At 50.0% G+C, this 22,788-nt stretch overlaps 1 protein-coding gene across 1 annotated transcript in view; it reads right to left on the bottom strand.

Moving 5' to 3' along the window:
* Positions 1-345: 345 nt before the first annotated feature.
* SLC25A1 (solute carrier family 25 member 1) overlaps positions 346-22,788 on the bottom strand; it is a 34,480-nt gene continuing 12,037 nt past the window's right edge. The window contains exons 2-9 of the mRNA XM_044440718.1: positions 11,945-12,052; positions 9,413-9,512; positions 9,027-9,165; positions 8,415-8,499; positions 7,065-7,169; positions 4,677-4,792; positions 3,789-3,862; positions 346-2,985 (exon numbers count right to left, since the gene is read on the bottom strand). Coding sequence (XP_044296653.1) covers positions 2,871-2,985; positions 3,789-3,862; positions 4,677-4,792; positions 7,065-7,169; positions 8,415-8,499; positions 9,027-9,165; positions 9,413-9,512; positions 11,945-12,052 — 842 coding nt within the window. The 3' untranslated portion in view covers positions 346-2,870. The remainder of the gene's footprint in view (positions 2,986-3,788; positions 3,863-4,676; positions 4,793-7,064; positions 7,170-8,414; positions 8,500-9,026; positions 9,166-9,412; positions 9,513-11,944; positions 12,053-22,788) is intronic.

Consider the following 22,788-nt stretch of genomic DNA (forward strand, 5'->3'; position numbering starts at 1 on the left):
AGTCCATGCTAAGGACCTCAGTGCCAGGTCAGAGCACAACAGCATCTGCTCCCCCAATTTCTTCAACAAAATCTGCACGCAGGCATTCCAGCCTGCCTTTCCTCTTCGCCAGCAACAGTTATTCACAGCCACGTTGCTCCTGAACTTAAAGGTTCGACCTAAAGGCAGCGATTAAATCATGGCTAAGAAACATTCTATTAATAAGACCTTTGTATCACTTTTAAAGATCTTTAAAGTCAGATCTCCCCTCCTGGGTTTCCACGCACATGGGGACTGGGAATAACGTCCATGGGGCTGCAGGGGGTCCTTCAAAGGTTCCGGAATGAAACAAAATGGCCACGTGACTTTATTAAACAGGCAACTTTGGTTTTTATTCTTGGCGTTCTGGCTGGAGAGTTTGCAAATCCCAGAATCATTCTAGCGTAGGGCTGCCAGTGCATACAGTATGACAGTAAAAAACAAAAACATTTGACTCGAGCAAGGGCGAGATAAGAAATCCTTGAACGGCCAAGCGCGAGCCCCAAACCCCCTGGCATCTGCCTCGGCTTGCTGCACCATCAGCACAAGAAAGGATGCTGGGCTTTGTTCAGTTGCCCACTGGAGCCCACCCTTCTTGCAACAGAAGGTACAGACCACCACACATGGCTGGGGCACGGAAGAGGAAGGGAAGAAATGCCGGAGGGACACGGCCTGGGATCTCAATTTTGGTGCAGTAATTTAAAAAGCAAGATCTGGTGCTTGTGGCCAAGATGCTCATAGGCCAGGGGTTGGGGCAGGCAGGGAATGAGTGGCTTACCAGCACAAAGTCCTAGAAAAGTCACAACTGAGCTCCTTTGGGCCTTCTGGGGGCCCTGCAGTGGTTTGCCCGCTTATACGGTTGCTGTGGCGCCGATGGTGCCTGCAAGAGCTCGGCCCACCCACACGGGCCAGAAGCAGCAGCAAGGGGGCGGAAATTAGCCCGAAGACCACCCAAAGTTGCCCACCTCTGTTGTCTAAGTTTGGGTGGATATACCAAGCTGAAGACTTGGCACAGTCCAACTTCCTAACATTAAGCTTATCATTTTATTTCATTTGTGACTCAAAGATACTTTAAAATATGGGAGCGGGCAAAGCAGATCTGCCTTGATTCCCCCCATGGGCCATTCCCTCAATCAACAAGAGGGCTGTACTTGTTCCTACACAAGTAACATGTGGGAGAGAGACCCACACATGAAGCAAGAGAGACAAGAAGGTACAAAATTTGGCACAAATCTGTCATGGAATCGCCATGCGAGTTCTCTTGGCACCTGGGCCCAAAAGTCAAGGTTGTTGTACCTTTGCGACAGGGCACAAGCACGAAGAGTCAGTGTCGAAGTCTCAGTCTTATGGATGGGTTCGTTATGGCCCTCAAACCAAAAGAAAAGAGCAGGAAGTGTCCAAGGAGAGGGAGACGAAACACGATTAGAGAAGGAGGGACTCTTTACGGGGATCCTTCGTTTGTCTGGCGGATATCAAGAAGCGGAAATGGGGAGGGGGTGCTCGGCCGCTTTCTCCATTTTTAAGGCCTAATTTTGCTTCCCTCCATTAAAAAAATGTAAACACGAGAATTGCATGGAATGCATTTGTGCTGTGGGGAAAGCAGCTGTGTGGACAGACACAGAAAGGCCTTCAGTGAGGACCCGGCAGGGGGAGCAATTCTCAAAATGCTCAGTGCGCATGAACCAAAATGCCACAGGGAGAAGCGTAGCAAAAGTGAGCATTGGCCGTGGGAGTGGGAGGGGGGAGGGCTCTGCAGAGTGGCCAGGGCCAACCAGAGGACACAGGGGTCCTTCAGGTGGCCTGACTCTGCACGGGGGTTGCCTAAGCTGCCCTCTCAGCCAGCCAAGCCACCACAAGCGGTGAGATCCTGCCCCACAGGCAAGGGCTCCCCCAGCATTCATGGTCGAGGCCGGGAAAGCCTCACCCGGTCACACTCCCACTGTGGGAAACGCTTCTGCTCCCCTCACAAGAGTCTGATCCCCTAAAAAAATAAAAAAAAAGGCGCACCTGCTTCTGATTCATGCTAATCAGAGGAACCTGCTGGGGAATGACTCACGGAATGTATTCTGCGTTACGTTTTTGGTCACTGTCTTTCAACCCATCTTTCTGCCTGCAGCAGCCACTCCGCAACTGCGCTGTTATCAGAAGGGGATGGCCAGCCACCGAAGAGCCATCATTCTGACACTGCCACGCTCCGTCAGGTGTTTCGGAATGGGAGGCTGACTCTTGGAGCAAGTCAACAGCTCCCTGGACCTCCCTGGCCGGTTCGCTGACCACAACGCCTGGCCAGATGCACACTTTCGGTAGTCACTGGGGAGCTTTCCGACCTAACGACCGAAATGTGGCTTCCCTTTGGCGGAAGAGGCAGAAATCGTGCTACCGAAACATTAAAAGCAACACTAAAACATCGCCATCCTAAATTCATTTCTTTTCTAAACGGGGAAAAGGAGCTTGCATTGGCCTAGCCGTGTGTGTGTCCATGCGTGTTTTCTTTCTCCCCACAACCCAGCCCCCAAAGTTGGCAGAAAACGGCGTACTCAGAAATGGCACATGAAAACTTTCCCTCACCTTTCTGTCCCCTCCCTGCCCAAATCCCCCCTGCTCCTATTATCGTACAATCAATAATTTAAAAAGAAATTCTCCACAGTTCGTTCCGATAAATAAGTGTTACGAAGCTTGATATGGAAACAGCAGGCCGGGGGGGGGGGGGGGGGGGCTTGATCCGTGTCCTGTTCACCCGTGGCGCTGTAAAGAGAGGAGGGGGAACCGCCCCCTAGAATGCCTTCTGTGGTCACGCCTTTTCCCAGCTGTTGCCTGGCAGGTGAGACGCCGACACCGCCCACCACCGGTGCTCAGTCCGTTTTCCACACCTTGTTGAGTACCTTGACCACCTCGTCGTAGATGATGAACACGATGGCCACGTCCAGGCAGACCCGACCCAGGCGGGGGATGGTGCCCTTGTAAAACCTACGCAAGACAATGGGGGAGGACAGAGCTGAGACCAGCAACAAGCCCTCGAGAGGTTTCCTCCCCCAGAAAGCGGACCTTCTCGCCACCAGTGGCCTCGGCTGTTCATCCTCCTCCTTAGCTCGGCCGCCTCTTGCTGACTTGACCGCCGGACAACCAACAGCAAGTTGGCCCGGCACGTCCCCTCCGCCGCCTGGCCAGAGCAAGGTGAGCTAGTGGGTGCCATGGCGAAGAGGAGGAGAAGACACAGCCCCGGCTCTGCTGCGGGCATCAACCACCACGCACAGATTACAGGACGAGCCGCACACCATGGAATGCTCACCATGTTTTCCTGCTGTTTGCGAACATCACCGCTCACTCCAAAAGCGAACGGCACGTTTTTACGTGGCTCGGTTTGCACCTGCGGGCTTGCCATCTGGCCCAACAGGGTCTTGGAAGTAATGGCCCCATTCCCCCCAGGAGCCCACGGGCGGAGCAAAACTGGCTCCTTGGCAGAGGCGGTGGCTGGAGGAAAGCTCCTCCGACTGGCGACCTGGTCAGGAAGCCAACAGGGAATGCCCAGGTGGGGGATTCTGGCACCAGCCCCTCTAGCCAGCAATCTGACAAGGGACTTGTGACATCGTGGCAAGGAGGCAGGGGGACATCACAGGACGGGGCCTGAGTCCTGACGTCATCCAGACCCCAGGGAAGAGGAGGGGTGCAGCAATCTGGTCTCAGGACTGAAAAGGTTCCTGAGCCCTGCCTTAGCCTGCCCCGATCCTCAAAGCCCCTCTCCAAGAAACAGAAGCGTGTGCCCGACTTACGCAAGGGGTCCTTCGTATTTCATGATCTGATAGGCACAGTTCCAGGTGCTCTTGTACTTGTGTGCCTCCAGACCCTGCGAAGAAAGAGAGAAAAGGGGCGCATCAGCCACGCGGAGTGAATAAAATCCCTGGAAAGAGGCGAAAGACCAAGCGCTGGACCAGTTTCTTCGCAGCTCCACACTTCGCTTCCACAAGCCCGGCTCATCGCACCACTGAGTTCAGCCTCAGGACCAAGTGAGAAGGATGACAGAGACCCGAGATGGGGCTTCCCAGCTCTGATCTGCTTGTTTCAAACAGTCTGTGGATCTGGCTGCAAAGCAGGGGCTGCAGGGCAGAACCTTGCCCCTTCCCAAATTGTCCAAGCCAGTTTGCCAGCCCCGGGGAAAGACACCCAGTTAAGGGGAAGCTGGCCTAGTGCATCCTTAAAAAGCCGCTGCTGCAGCAGCAAATCTTATTTTATTTATTTATTTATTTATCGATTTATATCCTGCCTTTTCCCTACAAAGGGCTCAAGGCAGCTTACATCTCCTCCTCCATCTTATCCCCACAACAACACCCCTGTGAGGTAGGTTGGGCTGAGAGCTTGTGACTGGCCCAAAGTCACCCAGTTGGCTCCATGGCTGAGCGGGGACTAGGACCCAGATTGCCTGAGTCTAAATCTTGCTGGCTTACGAGCCATTTCGGCTGGGTCCCTCCAGAGTGGAGAACCAGCACGTGCCTCTTAAAGAGGCGGCCGGCGTCATCCTGACCCTGGCCTTCTAGACTCTCCCTTGAACTCGACCGAGTGCACACTCGCACCTTGCTGCAGAGTGCCCTCAACCGCAGCCAACCCCGTGCGGCAGAACGCGGTCTGAACAAAAGTGGCGCCCGCCCCTGTAAAGCACATACCTGCATCCTGGTCTTCACCACATCCAGTGGGGTGTTCCCAAAGACGCTGGCTGCTCCGGCAACAGCCCCGAATAGCCCGGTGATGAAGGGGTTGATGACCTTGTTCTGATTGTCCCCTTGATGGATCAGAGGCAGGCGGGTGGATCAGATGGGGGAAAACAGAGAGACAGAGTCAGGAGCCCTGGGGCCGCTGGCAGAAGAACCTCTGAGGGCCAGATCAGGTCTATGTGCTGGAGGTTCCCCACCCCAATATAAGATTAATCAACAAGTAACAAAAGCAATTGACATCTTTGCTATTCGATTTGCCTAGTTCTGTGTTCAAGGGAGGCTGGTGACTTGTGTGTCGTTGGGGCTCTTTACCCATTGCAATGTTTGTTTACAGAGCTTGATATAAATGTATACATCGCTTGATAGGAGCTACCCATGGTGCTGAACGTCACCCACAACAGGGATCCTCACCATGAAGCATCCTGGATGACTCCTGTAATTCTCAGAATAACAGCATGAATGGATAAAGAGTGCCACTGTGTCTATTCCAGCCACCCGGTTTGGCTTGTGCTTAAGGATTCTGTTACCAAATGAAATTAAGGGCACAATGCAGTTTATTGATGTAGAAAGATGTAACACAACTGCAGAACATCTCCCGGCTTACATCATTTTATTTAATTATTATATTTGAATCCCACCCGCTCAAGATGGTGACAGGCAGCTCCTTGGGGGTCTCCCCTCCAAGCTCAGGACAGCCTCGGACCTGCTGAGCTTCAACATGGTGGAAACCGCACGTGCCTTTGGACCCTACTCAGAAAGATTTTACCCATCTTTCTAGCCCACACCTTGGTTCCTCTCCAACAGGTCTTCCAGGTCTTGGCTTTCAACTTAAATCTGGCAGATTGTGAGTTGGACTCCACTTTCAACTGCCCTTCCAGCATCAGCTTTCTGTACTTCATTTTTATTACATTTTGATCCTGGTGTTCCTTTGAACAGCTCAGGTGTTTAACCCTCTCAACAACCTCGGAAGAGTAGGTGGCGTTGCAAACGATAACTGGGTAATATCTGGCTCGGCATGGATATGAACCAGAGTCAGTCCAAGGCCATCCCTAACCACTACACCACACTGCCATTCTCAAGACTTAACTATTAGTACAAAGTGTATCTCACACAACTTTGATTCTGTCTCAATTACTTGCAGCTCAGTTGCTGATGCAGTGGGAACGATACAAAAACATGGAAAAAAAAACAGGCAAAAGTATTATCAGAAGGAACAGAGAGCTGCCACTGAACTCAAGAGCCAGGAAGAAAGAGTCGAGTTCTTCCCATATCTGATCTGCTCCAGTTAACAGTGGGACTTTGTTCTGTTATTTGAGCTTAGATCTTATTTTGCTAGATATCAGGACAGCACAGCTGCCTCAAGAGAAGTTAAAAATTAAAAATGGAGGAATAAGACAGCCTGGGTTATTGGGAGAGAGGATCCAAGCACACAAACTGTTCACTGTGGACAAAGGACAGAGTTGGGTGAGCAGCACCCCCTTGTGGCTTGGCTACAAAGCATAATTTACAGCTTGTGCACACGTAACAACAAGCCGAGTCTGAGCTGTAGCCCTGCCCAGAGTTTAGCCATGAATTGTGCAAAACCTGGGTTGCTTTCTTGATTTGTGGGTTGTCTGACTCTTCTTCTTCACCTGCTCCTACCTTATTTCCCAATGCCTACACAGCACTGGGATGTGAAGCAGCTGGATTGCTGCGCACCACTCTTGCCTGCTGTCTTGTGGCCTGGCAAAACAACCCATGAACAATCCAAGGCTTTGGGTTCACACATAACCCATGAATAAACCAGCCAGGGTTTCCAACCCAACAACAAACCATGGGTTCTCTTCCAGGGTTGTTCACAGATAACAAACCAAAGTTCCCCATGGTTCGCATGTAACAATAACCCAGGATTCAACAATGCATACTCAACCCCTACTCTGGGTTATTTCGATCTGTAAACCAGATCAGCTATGTGGCGTTTAAAATGTGTAATTGCATTTTTCAGGACTCTGTTTTGGATAACAGGAGGTACCTGTCTATATCAAGTGGAAGGAAGACTAGGACATGAGACACAGGAGGTGTGGTTAACCCTTTGCTAACCCAGAGCTGCGGGGAGGGTTGAAATCTTCCCACTCAGCCTCTTAGCTGCACCAGGGAAACTGGCACCAGTGCGGAAAGGAAAATCCAAACAGGTTCCTGTGGTGGTAACTTGCATATTTGTTGTCTTGCCATAATAAAATCTCCCAGTTAGTGGATTTTGGACTCTGACATTGCTCAGCACTTACTCAGTAGGAGCAAAGGCATAATACAAAAGGGTGCTCTAACTGGTAAGACCACGCATCAAATTTGGGCTCCAAATACCTTTGTACCAGTTCCTGAGAGCCGTCATGACGAAAAAGCGAATGGCTTGATTCGAACCCTGTTTCAGGACAGTTGCCGTTAAACCTTGGTAAGTTCCCCTGAGGCCTACAACAACAACAACAACAACAAAATTAAGATGAACGGAGCAGGGGGGAAAGAGAAACTTCCAGCACACACATGTCCACACACAGCTCTTATGTGGTTCGCAACGGACATTGTTATTTCTCCTCTCTCCCTCCCACATGCCTGTCCACTCTCTGCAGTCTTTCAAAATGTCCCTAAATGGCCCCAAACCACCTAGCATGAATATTTTGTTGGCATTTTTGTTTGTATAAAAGCACGGGGCAGGGGAGAAAACGCAGATCTACTCATGAGAAAGATGGCTTCCCCATCAACATCCGTTTGGATGTTATGTCTGAGCATTGGTGGCACCAGAAGAATCTAAAGCAAGATCCTTTTTGTGCTATAAACATGCAGAGGGGTTTATTTTGAATTCCATCTGCAGGGGAGCAGTTTGGGGAAAGACTGAGGCATGAACCTTCAAAACCTGTGGATGTTAAGGAGCTGCGATGATCCTTGAAACTTCACCTTGTTTGCGGGTTAACAAGAGGCAACTTCTGCTAGAATCGTAAAATGTTGTCGTTCAGTTGCAAAGTCGTGCCTGACTCTTTGCAACCCCATGGACAACATTCCTCCAGGCTCTCCTGTCCTCCACCAGCCCCCGGAGTCCACCCAACCCCACACCCACCTCTCCAGTGGCCCCATCCAGCCACCTCAACCCTCTGCCACCCCCTTCTCCTTTTGCCTTCAATTGTTCCCAGCATTGGGGTCTTTTCCAATGAGTCCTTCCTTCTCATTAGTTGGCCAAAGTATTTGAGCTTCAGCTTTAGTACCTGACCTTCTAAAGAGCAGTCGGGGTTGATTTCCTTCAGGATTGATTGATTTGCTCTCTTGTAAAATGCTAGAGCTATGCAAGAGCTTGGTGGTCACGCGATCCGCCTAACTCACATGGTAGGATCCTGCAGTTGTAGCATCCTGACAGATGGCCTCTCCTGAAATACCCTGAGCAGCAGAGAGCTAATCACCCCCCCCGCCCCCCGCTGCTTGTTCCCCTGCCCAACAGCTCTGACTGCTGGGAGGGTCATTCTAATGACTGGCCAAAGTCGGCTTCACCGCCACTTCCACTCATGCAGTCCTGCCCCGCTTCCCGGAGCAAGAGAGGATCCACTGGCTCCATTCTGGTCCATGGATCGTTAGCCGTAGCCATTTCCAAGGATCCCAGTGCTGAAAGATATCCACGCAATGGAAGAGGGACGTGATGTCTCGCCACTGGTGATCTCAGCGCCTCACCTTGTTCCCGGATGATCTCCCGTACTCCGTGGAAAAATCCCCGATACTTTGGCTGTGGGGAACACTGGTCATGGATGAACTTAACCTGTGCAGGAAGAAAACCAGAGAAGCAAGAGAGGTTACGGTCCTTTCCGCACTGTACTATCACTCTCAGTGTTTTGTCTCCAGCCTCCCTCTCTTCTGTTAAACTGGACTGTCCAAAAAATAATAATCAGATTATACCTGTAATGGGGCTGAGGTACAGACAGACAGACAGACAGTGGTGTAATGGTGAGATTGTTGGATTGGGACCTGAGAGACCTGGGTTCTAGTCCACACTCAGCCATGAAGTTCAGGGGGTGTCTTTGACCTAGTCACTGGTTCTCAGCCTAGCCTACCTCACAGGGCTGTTGTGAAGAGCAAATGGAGGATGACAACAGCATAAGCAGGTTGGGTTCTTTGGATAGGGAAAACTGCAGGATGTAAATATATTAAACACAAGCAGCCAGGCCTTAGTGGTCAAGCACAGGCAAAACCCCCCACTTCTTGTTCAAAGCAGAGTAGAGAAAAACAAGGCCAGGGCTTCTTCCCTGCAGCAACGGAGCCCACCGCAAGGGCTTCTGGGGGGCCTACCTTTATTGTTTCCATAGGGCACACCACAACCACAGCTTCAGCCACGCCAGCCCCGAGGCCGGCCAGGAGGCCTCGCTTGCTGTCCAGCTTCCCCTCCGCATCTCTCATGTGGTTGCTGAGGAATTCAAACATGCCGAACCTGGCGGGGGAAGGAAGGCAGTCTGTGACCAGAGAGGAAAAGGCGCAGGGGGCTCCTGCCCAAGGGTAGGCGGAAGCCCAGCCACATTCATTATTCCCAACTAAGAAGCGCCACCTCTGATCTTCTGCCCTCCCCAGAAAAGTATACCAAGGGGAAAGTGTGTGTGTGTGTGTGTGGGGGGGGGTAGTATAAGGCCCCCTCGGCTCCAACTTCAGCACCCCCAAAGCGAAACCCCAAAAGAGCGTACCTCACGGCAGCCTTTGGAATGGAGCCATAAACCAACGAACTGAGACCGCGGTAAAGGCCTTTGATTCCATGGTCCCGGACGGTCACCTTCACGCAGTCCGCTGAGGGGGGAAAGAACGGCAGCAGAGGCAAGAGAGAGCGCTCGTTACTGCTGTGCCCTTCGCTGCTTGGCACTTTTGCAAGATTCCTGCATGACGTGGAAGGACACCTGCATCCGGAAGGACCTCCGACGTGCAGACCTCTCAGCCTTTAACTACAATGCTGTCCTGCTTCCTTCTGAATCGCACACCTCACATATCCTCGGCCACCCTCCACCTCCCATCCTTTGGCACGGGGAATTGCTCAACACCTCGGAGAGCCCAGGGCCGGGCTGGGCAGAAAGACAGGCGAGCCTACCAGCAGGAGGGGGGTGCCAGGATGGCTCCACCGTGCTGCCGGCAAGGGGGCAGCCCGGCCAGGTGAGTTCCGGAGCCCAAAGCCACGCCATGCTGCAGTAGGGCGTGTGCAAAGACGGAACGAAAAGTCAGCCGGGCGGTTATCGTGCAGCCTCGCTCCAGCAAGTTTGGAATGCAGCCATCTTTGTTACTGATTCGGCTGGGCCTCTGTCTAGGAGACGAATCGGCCGCTGCACTCAGTTCCCCCCACACCCTCCCCCTTCCGGTCACCACATGGTTGATGCAGCTGCCCTGGTGCACGATGGGTCAGCAATTAAGGTGACTGGAAAATCACGTTTATCAGGCTTAAAGGACCAACCATACACACAAGAATATGGCAACCTGGAAAGCAGCAGAGTGGTAGATAATGACCTCCAACAGGGAACCTGCCCATCTCCATTTTCTTTGGCCAAGGTTTGGGGGAGGAGTTAAGTGTCTGAACAAGGAGAGCGCACGGGAGAGAAACAGCACACATGCCCCACATTCCAGAGGCCCCATCTTTGGTCTGGGAGCAGGGCTGGGCACCCTAGAACAGCCTCCTCCAGTGCGGGACCCTCCAGGTGTGCTGGCGTATTAATCCCAGGAGCCTGGGCCAGCCAAGCCACCTTGCTTCCAGATTCAGGGATACGCAGGCGAAAGAAAACCACGTATGTTAACATTGATTCAGTGAGGAACTATAAGCATAAACAAGCAAAAGAAAGCTTACGCTCCCTGCATCTGCGGCTGTACAGATTCCTGGGATAGGCTAGGAGACACTCCATGGATCTCCAAAAACATGGGCAAGCAAGGCACCCTTCCCCCAAGAGCCAATGCCTTTTGCCTTGGATTTAGTCAAATTCCTCTCTCCCCAGAGGCTGTCAATATGTACACAAGCTCTGACCTTCCCACCCCAGGGGACCGGGGGTAGCTGTGGCGCTGCTTCAGCAAGGCCAACAGTTTTGCTTCCACAGCAAAAGCAGCTCTTCTCTGCAGAATCGTTGGGATAGGCAGCTCTGACACTCTTTCTAACAAGCTGAAAGCTTTTCAGAAGCAATCCTGGCTTCTGGATGCTGGGAAAGTTCACCACACCACCTGTGGAACCTTACTGGGATCCTTGTTATTTTCCCAGTAAATACATCCACTATAGTTCAGCGACCTCGATCTGCCCTCCAGATGGGGGACTGTGGGGCAGTCACCCAATACATCTGGAGCATGCCAGCTTGGGGAAGGCTGTTCTTCCAGAAAAACCACACCTGTCCAGCGTTGACACTGCAGCGCCAGGCAGACCTATGGTCCAACCGTTTGGGGTACGGTAGCAGCAAGATACCCTCAGTGGGCATCCTCCTGAAGGGGGGAACAGCTGCTTAGAGGAGTTGGGGGAACAGACAACATCAATGACGGACACCAGTGAGGCCAGGAGAATGCAGGGATCAGCAGTGGGCCCCTTGCCAAAGTTCAGGCCCAGGTACGTGCAAACAATGCCAACTCGTGGTCCTGGCTCAGTCAATGGTAAAGTATGGCACTGTTCTCTTCTATACAACCCCCCCCCCTCCACCAGACCAGCTTGGGGATGCACCTGGCATCCTCCGTACTTTCTTTTTGGCACCAGGCAAAGACCTTCCTTTAAAAAAATTAATAACTAATTCCCATAAGACCTTGGCTTTGTATTTTTGCTGTATGTTATTGTTTTTACTGTGTTTTATTATGTTTTTATTGTGCCTTTATCTTGTGGTTGTGAGCCGCCCAGAGGTGCTGCGGCACCTCCGGACAGCATACAACAAGCTTTGAATAAATAAATAGGCTTTTGGCCCCCTTGTGGAAATTACTTGGGGTGTGGGGATGGAGAGCACTCCCCAGAGAGGTCTGCCTGGCACCGTCGTTATTTGTTTTTCGGCGCCAGGTTAAGACCTTTTTATTTCAGCAATATTTTAATAAGTTTTAATATTGCCTCCTATATGTTCTTAACTGCAGCCAGTGTGGGTTGGTAATTTATCCATGTTGTATTTTATTTCATTTATGTCCTGAGGCTTTCGCGATAGGACGGCATGTAAATATTTTAAATAAATAGCCGCTCAGTGGAAGAACCTGGCGGCTTCTGGCCCGACCGGATGAAGACTTACCGATGCCTTTGTAGCGCGGGGGATGGGCCTTCTCATCCAGCTGGAGCTGGGTTTTCACATACTCTGTAGGGAATGTAATGCAGATCTCGATGCCGCCAGCAATGCCACCTGGGAACGACAAGGAGTAGAGCGCCTTGTTTCAACCAAGTCGATAATTGTGCACAAGAAGCCACCTTCCTTGTCCTGCTTCAGCAAGCGTCTATCGACCCCGCTGCAAAGCACTTTGGGGCCTGCAATTTGTGGGGCAAACTGCATGCAGCATATACTTGGGGGGCGGGGGGGGGGGACGACAAAGTCAAGCGTGTTGGAAGCAAACTCTCCCTGGTCATGCAGTCTGGCCCAGTGCAAGAAATGCAAAACTGGAATATTCCCCCCAGAAGGATGCTCCTGAAGGATATCCTGTAAGAAGGGACTCATCCTGCACCCAAACGTGAATAGATTAAAGAGAAACCCCTCTGTCAGGTCTGTAGGGAATGGTTTTCTCCTGTCTTGCTCCTAAACTCTAGAACACACGCTCTTCATAGCCAGGACCAGTCCCCTGTCTCCATGAGTTCCAAGAAAGGGAGTCAAGTTATATCCTTTTAACTGGTGTTTTCAAATTCTTGTTTTGGTTTTTGTGGTTGTTTTCAAACTTCACTGCACCCGTGTGATTTTTTTGTCTGTTTTCTAATTGGTATAAACTGCATTGACTGATTCTAAAAAGGCAGTATAGAAATGTTTTAAATCAGTTGAATAGTAGCTTTTCTGTTGTAACATTTTGGCAAGAAATGACCCCAATCATTTAGGATTACACACACGCACACGCACACATATACATACAAGAGAATAAAGGCAAGCATAATTAATGCTAAAAAAATTTAGCGTTCTAGCTAGCAAGCAAGTTTTCTTTTCTGGACTCAAAATTTCATGGACTGATTCTGCAGAAAGACAAGTCCCTACAGTGCTCTTTCCACACTGCACAATGTCCAAAATACACAATGCAACTTTCTGTCAAAAAGCATATTTCTTTAACAGGAAACAAAGCAAAAGGCCCATATTCATAGACCACCCTGGAGATCCTGGGTCCAAAGACTGGCACTAATCAGGAACTGGTGGTGATCAATGCCAGTCCAAAGAAAATTTTGGGAAGTCTCAACGCTCTCACGATCATTCAAGACAGCATCAGCTTCATTCTCTCTGCGGGTGCCAAACCTATGTCAGGGCTGTACCACTTTGGACAGTGGGTGAGGGCTCAGCACAACGGAACACTCCTCCATACCAAAAAGATGGCCACCTGCACATTGGGAAACAGAAGACTGCTTGGCTAAACACTTTCTGCTCAACATTTAGGGAAGACAGATTGTCCACATCATAGGTCCAAAGAAGAGACGTTTGAAGTTCCCCCGCCTCCTTTCTCAAAAGTTGAAATGTTTCTCCTGAGGCCTTAAGAGCCAGTGTGGTGTAGTGGTTAAGAGCGTGGGACTGGGACTCAGATGATCTGGGTTCGAGTCCCCGCTCAGCCATGGAGTCAACTGGGTGACTTTGGGCCAGTCACAGACTCTTAGCCCAACCTACCTCACAGGGTTGTTGTTGTGGGGATAAGATGGAGGAGGAGAGATGATGTAAGCTGCCTTGAGCCCTTTGTAGGAAAAAGGCAGGATATAAATCCATAAATAAATAAATAAATAAATAAATAAAAAATAAATTTTGGCCACACCCCTTTGGTCTTTGGCCCCGCCCACCACTGGAATCCCCCCACCCCCACAAGAGAATTCCCAAATGGAGTGCAGCCCCTGCCCGGCTGAAAGGGGTCCAGCACAGTGCTCCAGAAATGTGAGCGTCAAGCAGGACACCATAAATGGGGCAGAATAAGCAGACAGAACAGTTCAAAAGCAGGGACCAAAAGACACCAGCCTAGACAACAAATGCTACACCAATTGTTTGAAACGGGCATTTCCAAAGAAAAGAAAAGAGAATAAAAGACAAAGACAGAAAGAGTAAAAGTTTTGGCTGCTGGCACCTCCACTCAATTGCAAGCTCCTTGTAGGCCCATCCATCTCTTACTTTAGAGTGTGTATCTTGCAGAAATAGAAAAAGAAAGACATTTGTCGGTTTTGGCAGAAAGAACCTTCAGGCGTGCAAAGAACCTAGCATGTAAAAGCGATACACAATGACAAAGGGGAAAATAGTGCAATAACAATGGACTGTTTTTTCCCAAAATGCTAAATCTGAGCCTGGGAAGAGGAAAAGGCTTTCAGAAACACTTTACGGGGGAAGCATAAAAGCATCTGAAACATTTGTTTGCACTGGGGCAATGCTGTAACAAAGAAAGAGAGACACACACCACAACCCACTTGCGCCGAGGCAAAAGAACCATTTTGGATGCATTCCCTGATGGGAAAACGTCCAGTCCAGAAGCTGTGCTGGCTTTAAAGGAAGGTACAAGCAAGTCTCTGCATGCTGGCTCAAGGACGCACCAATGGCATAAATACAGAGATAAATGAGAGCCAGTGTGGTTAAGACCGCAGGTCTGGGACTTAAGCGGACTGGGTTCTAGTCCCCGTTTGGCCCCAGAGTCCTCTGGCAGGCTTTGAGCCAGTCACAGACCCTCAGCCCAACAGCATGCCAAAATGCAGATTTCAGGTGAAACCGCATGCCAAATAAACACATTTAGAAGGAATGCACACACAAACACTTAAGAATTTTCATACTACTGTTAAAAACAGCAACAGCTACACAGACGCACCCTGTCTCCACAACGGCTACTAGAAAAATGAAACCCTGAGAAACGGAGATGGGCAGAATTAGGCCCGACCTGGGAAAGGGTTCCTTGCTATCGTGTTTCTACAGCAGCACAGTTGGCTACAGAGCCTAATTGCAAGCCACAAGGAAATGGCATCTTCATTGCCGCCATGGGGCAAATGCAAATTTAAACTGCTCTGACCAGGCAAGCCAAATTTTCCTCCCTCTCGGAATGAAGGTGGTCAGCAATTAAGCTTCAATTCATGCAAGCCATTAATTATACCGTTTAATATACCATCATCTCTTGAAGTTTAGACATGTTCCTGAGTGCCAGTCACTGGATGCTCTTATGCCTCCCCCTATAGTTGATTTATTAGATTTATGCCCTGCCTTTTACTTTTAATTTTTTTTAATGAACTCAAAGCTGCTTACATAATTCTCCTCCTGCTCTCTATATCTTATCCCCACAACAACAATCCTGTGAGGTAGGTTGGGCTGAGAGTCTGTGACTGGCCCAAAGTCACCCAGTTGGCTCCATGGCTGAGCGGGGACTAGAAGCCAGCTCTCCTGAGTCCCAGCCCTGTGCTCTTGACCACTACATCACACATATAAAAAAGGAGGGATTGAAGACTGATTACATGCATATCTTCCCCTTCTTCCAAGGGGCTGAAAATTAAACAGGCTGGAGATACAGTGTTGAATCAAGAGAATGCAGCCATCTTTCTTGGCAGAAAGAAAATAACTAGCGTTTTTCCGATGCTTAGTGGCATCGTTCTGTCCCAGAACAAGAGCCACCAAGCAACCTATGAGGCTGAATCAGTGCGGCTTCGGTGTGTCTTTTCTGTCCCAGCTGGCAGGTACACAAGCAACTCAGGCCCTGAAACAGGATCTCTCCCAGCCTCCACCCACGTCATTCTTTTCTGTCTGTCATTCCGACTGTCATTCACTGCCCAAGCATGACTCGGCATAAGAGGCGCCCTGCCTGTGCCACCGGGTAGCCAGCAAAACCCCCGCACAGCCAAGGAGTTTAAAGGAAAGCAGATCCAGAGAGCGGTTTCTCTGGCAGGCCTGCAAAGCAGAGAGCAGGAAATCCGTGCATGCAGAAAATTCTAGCCGAGAAACTGCCCTGCAGCTTTGCAGCATCCGATTATTCCTGTCTGCCCCCTTCGATCGAAAAGTTCATGCCAGAGGCAGACAGTAAGCTCTCCAAAGATGGAATTCCCTGCCTTGCGAGACAGGAGAGCACCAACACCATGTGGCATCCGGTGGCTGCTAAAAACAACCTTGCCCTGAGAAGTCTTTCTTGCAGAAGAGTCAAGCTTTCAATGTTATCTTGTTTTCAGTGCATTTAAAAGAAATCTTTCAGCTGTGAAACCTCTGTACCGTTCACCACTTTGGAATCGGCTTCCATGTGGAGGTGGATACAAATACTGCAAATTAATGAATAAATAGAGACCTGCAGAATCTCTCTGCAGTCCTGCAGGGTTACCCTTCCCTCTTCCCACCCCACCCATTTTCCTCTAGACATCATTTGGTGATTTTCTGGCTTTTGTGCAATTTTCCCCCCACCAAAGGCCTGGTTACTGGCATGAGGTACTAAGCTAGACTACATTGGCAGGGCGATTTTGACCCCGCCCCTTTTGCCTTTGGCCCCTCCCACTTCTAGATTGTGGCCCACAAGAGTGGAATTTGGTCCTTGGGCTGAAAAACCTGCACCCCATATTTTCTTCACCTTTTTATAAAGAAAAGGCTGAGGAGAAAACTCAGGTGCAAGTGTGTGAAAAACCAACTTTATTGCTAAAGAGAAGTAATCTTTAGCAATAGTTTGATCATTATCCAGCAGACACAAACCATACCCTGAAATGTTAAAAATGCTATTCCAGTTTGTAGGGGGAGAGCGTGGATTTTCTTAATATAAGAGGACCTGAGGAAGCGAAGTTTGAGACGGCGATCTGGAATCTCCACAATTATGGGACAAGGAGAACTGTCAGCGCCAAAAAGGATACTCTGCCAAGCCCAACACCGTGGCCAGTTGCAGCTCTGAACAAAATTAACTCCCACCGTGTCGAAGTCCTCCGAGTCCTGTGCCGCTAGGACAGATTTGATGGATTATTCTAAGGACAAGCTCTATTTTTTATTCTGAGTGTGGAAACGCCAAGAAGTCCAAGATACCTGCAGCCTTATCTAGGTGCTAAGAAAATGTGAGAGTTTCACATTATTTATAGATGGATTTATCTATTTATTTTGCAAGGAGCCGTTCCCACACGGAGCAAGGAGATCAGATTTTGAAGCCTGCAGAAAGCACAGCTGCCTCACTGTGGCCTGAGCTGCTGTCCCCGGGCAGCGGGAGATTCAGTCTTTTTTGTGAAGTGAAACGAAAGGAAGCAAAAAGAGCGAGGTTCCTCCTCTGTGCATTCAAAGCCACAGACCTTTTCCTTGCAAAGTGTTCTTTATTGACCAAAGGCACAAAACACCTAGAATGAATCTCTGAGCATGCACAGAGTGCTTTGTTGAGCCCGGTTTAGTATTCACTCTCCAGAACTCTCCTTATGAGTATGCCTGGCCCCCATCTCTTTGAGAGGCCTTCCAAAAATGAGCACGCCTCCTCTCTACATGGCAGTCCTCTAATTGGGCCACCCTCCTTGGCCAGGGATGCGTCATGGGGTCAAGAGCTGGGGGCCACCTTTTCTGTGTCTGAAAAACTCCCTTGCTCCAAGTCCCTGCTCACCAAGTATTCATCTCAGTTATTCCGAGATGGCCTGTCCACCTGGGGAGTCTGGCCTTGAGATAAGTGTCTCCGCTTCTCTCATCTCAGGGTCTTGGGAGGCTCACATTCCCAGCATCCCCTGCTCCCCCCGCTTTTCCTTCCGATTCTGATTCTTCTGAAGCCCAGTCAGCAGCCCTTGAGAATATGAGCCCAAAGCAGCCACCTTTCTCACCCCAACACACTGCCTGCTCCCGAGCTGAGATTACTCCCTCACCCATTGCAAAAAGAGCAACAGGCAACAGAATCATTTCATAGGCTTAGGCAGGAAGGAGGAATTACAGAGGCTGCTTCAGAACAGGTTCTCCGAAGATTTCAGGAAGCAACATACTGGACTACAACTCCCAACAAGCACCAGCCAATGTGGTTGGCTGTGGATGATGAGAATCGCCGTCTGAGCCATGCAGACGGTTGGGGAAAAGGGTAAAGAGGAATCAGGCATCCTTGAAGTCTCAGCTTTAGATCCTTCTCATACTCCCTGGGAAACAGGTTTGGAACACACGCCCTGCCTTGGTTACAAGCAGCGTCATTACTCCTCTGCAGTTTTTCTCATGCATCAGTGCTGGAGGCTCTTGCCGAGCCGATCCCATCGAAGATTAACGCCTTCAGTGCTCTTCTGTTCCAAACAAAAAGGTAACAAAAAGCTCTGGACACAAATGCTCTTTTCTGGCCGCGGGAAAGAACAGCTTCGGTCCAACTGGCTCCCACTCTGGTCATCAGCTGCAGGGAAAGAGAGGAGGCCAGTCTTTCTGGCAGCCTCGACCTGGAGCCAGCTCGATCTCTTCCCACACCGTACGGGTGTGACTCTTCGGCACTCAGACATTTGGGGTTAGCAGTCAACTCTCTTTGAGTCTCATTTTGGACTCCACTGCTGGGATACCATCATTGGGGTGGGTGCGGCCTGTGAAGCTGAATGCACCGGGCATGGAGGGATGATGCGGCTTCGATGCGACTCAAAGAGCGGATTTGGCGATGTTCCCTTTCCCTTAGTGGCCAAGCATATTCTTGTGGGGAAACCAGACAGCAGTGCCTTCTGCTATTGCTGCTGCTGGGGATGGGCAGGGGCTGCAATGGGAACACACTGGCTGGGAGTGATGGGGGTTGTAGTCCAGCATATTTGGAGGCCATCCGTTTGGGGAAGGTTGGCCCGGAAGTTCTGTTAGGCTGTCAACACACCTTTGGAACTGTCTTCCCCAGTCATTCTTTAGAAAAGAGCTGCTTGTGCTGTGAGAACAAAACTGTTTACTGAAGCAGCTTCTCTCCCATCTCTCAGGAAGGGGGTACAGGCTGTGTGCCTATTTGTCTCTGAAATGGCAGGAGAGAGGAACTTTATAAAAGCAAGAGGAGCGGTCTTTTATTCTTAGATTGGGCAGAGAAGTTGATCTGCCACTCAGCCACTTTGGAGGCTCATGGTACACCCCCTGGCTTACTCAGGAACAACCACAGAGAAAGGGACATGTAAACTTTCTTTTGTTGATTTATATTCTGCACCCATATTTCATCCCTGCACTCAATACACTGCATTTTACCTTGGATGCAGGTGGTTTTGCTGCTTCCTAAACAACTCTGACTCGAAGGTGAGGTGCCTTGCTTGGACCAGGGGTTCAAACAGTAACCTGTTCCCCTATTTCGGAGGTGCAGGAACCAAGAGCAAAACAAAGCAAAAACTGAGTTTTAAAAGCAAAAGCCTGCTTAAAACAGACCAATGCTCAGCAACAGCAACACTCGCAGAAGGTAGACTCCTTCACTGCAAACAGCTGGTAAGGAACAGAGATCAACGCAGCACAGCCCAAATGCAACATGCATGGCCTAAGTCTTCAATCTGGCAAACTTTGTACAATCGTGCTTTTTTTCATAGGGTTTAGCAACTCTGCCGCACACTCCAGGAAAGGTCATACTGACTGCTGGGCTGCCCGGCAGGGCAGGAACAAAAGGCCTTTGTTCGGGATGGAAAACCCGCACAGTCTTAGGACCAACTAGCGCTAGCAGAGTCCATCCCAAAGCAACCCCGACACGGGAGACGCCTGGCTCCTGCTTCACAAATCGGCACTCCAGACTGCGGCAGGACCTCAGCGGAGGAGAGGACAACGTCCATGAACTGGGGGGAACAAGCAGCAACAGCATAATGCGGACCCCCAAAAAGTGAAATGCACACACCCAAGAAAACACACAGTGCCCCTGAAATGTGGATTGTGGGTTGCAATGCTGCTTGTAATTAGGTTTCAGGGTTTGTTTTGGCTTGCGGGCATAACTGGATTTCAGGGATTGATTGATTGATTGATTGATTGATTTGTTGTCCCATTAGCCATAAGACTCTCAGGGGGGTTTAGGACATAATCAATACAGCAAGACTTTGAAATCTGCAATTACAATAAAACCAAAAACAACAATAAAATTGATTAACACAATAATTAAAATAGATAAACAATAAAAAATAAGGAACATAGTCAAAATAAAAGGAAAGGCTGTCGTCGTTTTGTACTGCAGGGTTTTTCCTAAGTTCAGCTTTTGTTCAGCTTCCCAAAAGGCTACATAAGGACTTCTGGACTCCAGCCTTGCAAGGGGGGCGGGGATGCCATGCTCCGGCAGAGAGGGCTCTCTGACATCACTCCAAGGGGGGCATGCCCTCGCCGTGTGACGCAAGCGGGGAACGCAAGCGCCGGCTCCATGCGTGCTCCACTCCAAGACGGTGGCTTTGATGAGCGTTCTCTGGGTTGTGTTGCAACGGCCTTCTGTGAGCAGTGCAGAGGGGCTCGCTTCCCACGAGCCCCTCATTGTCAGACGCTCGCATGTGGAGCCCCCAACGAACTGGGTCACCCTCTCCACCAGCTCTCCCTTTAACCTGTCTCCCCCCAGCAACCCTGCAGAAGACCACCCCACGAAGGTGCCTCTTCTTTAACTGCCCCCTTGTTTTCCCAAAGGCAAGCCGCTTGTTTGAATCGCTGCTGTGCAGACACCAAGCTCTTGGGAGGTGAAAAAAACATCTCTTCCTCTGGGCAAAAGATGCCTGATGTAACCCAAGCCCCTCCCTGTAGGTTGGGCACCCTGCCTGCATAGGAGGCCCATGAACACAACATGGCACCCAAATCCACTAGCGGGGGGAAAAGGGGGGGGGGTGGAGAAGCAGCTTCTCCGAATTGCTCAATTCTGCAATCCAGGACCTGCTGACAAAGCATGCGTAATTTAGCCAATGCAAGACTTTAACAAAGCCGGTCCAGGGGAAATCATGCCCATGTTCAGCTCCAGCAGAGATTTCACCCTCAGTTCTGCCAGCCTGCCTCTAAAACCATGAGGGCTAGTAACTTGCTTTTTTAAAAACTAAAATAGAAACAAAAGATGGTGCTTTCAAAAGGTTGGCACAAGTGTTCAGTGACTGTCTAACTTCTCTGTAAAAAACAAGAACAACCCAAGATCACTTTCCCAGAAATCCAGTCATTGGCTGAATCTCCCCTTTAAGTCTTTTAAACGGGTGAAAAACCAGAATCCATAACTGCCTACACGCTGTGTGAAGAGGTAGCAAAACTCTACCACTGCCCCGTTTAAAGACCAGCATTTCGAAAACTGCTTAGCTTTTCTCAGTTTCGTTTTGCTTGGCTCTTGCAGCCTCGCCTTTGCTAATGACTTGGCAGAAACACAAGGAGGCCAGCAGGAAACAGGGAGACAACCCAGTGACTAATTGCATGAAAGAAATCATAATCTCATAATCTACCCCCCACATGGACTTACCCCCTCCTTCCAGTTATCTCAGAGAAGTGCCATTTATGGAGCAGGGGCGCATGCCGACGCCGGCATCCTTGAAACGGCTGCTGTTGAGCTCTGCCTTTGCATTCTGAAGTCAAGAGGTCCATTAAAATGCTTAAGTCTTGCTCCAACAGCGGGGAAGTTTCTCCAAATCCCCCTCACTACTCCCACCATTTCAAAGCTGAGGGTGAGAATAACCATTTCTGCACCCTCCGGACTAGGCAGCCGATGGGGCAGTGGAGCGGGAGTGAAATCTGCAGGGAAGGGAGCTGAAAACTGGACCCTCCCCAAAATCTCACTCAATACAGCATGTTTAGAAATATTGAGACATGCAGAATCAGAGAAAAAGCAAGGCCGGCCTGTTAAGTGTCTATAAGATGGAACAGGGTCTGGAATGGGAGCAACATGCCAGCCCTGTGGGATGGGAAAAGGAAGCCCGCCACTAGTTTTGAAAAAGGGAAGAGGGCTCTGGCAAGCCAGAGGGGAAAGGGGATTCTTCCTCGCTGCCAGGACTCCTGGGTAACATTCACCACCACTCGGGGGATAGACTCGCCAGTGACCTTCAGTGAGGGAAGCGTTCCTTTGGCTCCAGCTAAAGATTAAGCATACAGAGTTCAAGCGTCACTCATCTCCTGCTCCGGGGACGGAGGAGAGGTCGGTCACAGCCCAGCACTTCTGTCCTGTTGCAAGAGCAGAGTTTGCGGGCTAAAGTCCTCGCAGATCTGGCTAGGAAACCTCTTGGCATTCTCAACAGCACCGTGCGTTAGGAAAAGGGTGTCCGAGCGAGCGGGGCTCAGCCGAGCGAGCAGGGCTTTGCGTTGCTTTCCACTTTTCATGGGTTGGATGAACCCTCTGTTTAGAGAGGCGATGGTCTAGGAAAAAGGGGGATCTGGGAAAATTGGTGGGGAGGATTTTCTTTCAAAATTTCCAAAAAATCTTGGGAATTATTTTTCTTATATGCTGCATTTCTAGAGTGCCCCCTTTTTTTCCAGGCTGAAATGGGCCCTCCAGAATCGAAAGGAAAAGGGGGAGAGGAGCAGAGGTTGCTGGGAATGGGGGCCGTCCCAAGACCCTGAGATGAGAGAAGCGGAGATGTGTCTCTGGGAAGGCAGACTCCCCTCTCCGGGTGCCCTCCCTGAAGGAGATTAGGAGGGTGACTACCTGGAGAAGGGCCTTCTCTGTGGTGGCACCCCAATTGTGGAATTTGCCCCCCCCGAGAGGGTCGCCTGGCACCATCACTTTATTCTTTTCGGCGCCAGGCTAAAACCTTTTTATTTTCCCAATGTTTTAAGATAACTGTTTTGTTTGGGGTTTTACTTTCAATTTAATTTTTAGGACACTGTGTTTTATTTTACTTTTTGAATCGTTTTGTTAAACTGTCCTGAGACTTCAGTAAGGGATGGGCTAGAAAAGTTTTAAATAAATAAATTAAATAAAGAGCGCAATGCTGTGTTTTGCTGTGCTAGGAAAGCTCGGTGCACATGCAGAGTTTGCATTTTCTTGTTTAAGATCCTATGAAGGCAGCATGCTGCCTCCAGAACCATGTTTTGGGCAGAAAGGAGGGCTACACGTCAACGCAAGAAATACAGATGACAGGCGGGGAACTTCCGAACCTGTC

This window comes from Varanus komodoensis, unplaced genomic scaffold, assembly GCF_004798865.1.
Source record: "Varanus komodoensis strain SLA01 unplaced genomic scaffold, ASM479886v1 scaffold38, whole genome shotgun sequence".
Lineage (NCBI taxonomy): Eukaryota > Metazoa > Chordata > Lepidosauria > Squamata > Varanidae > Varanus > Varanus komodoensis.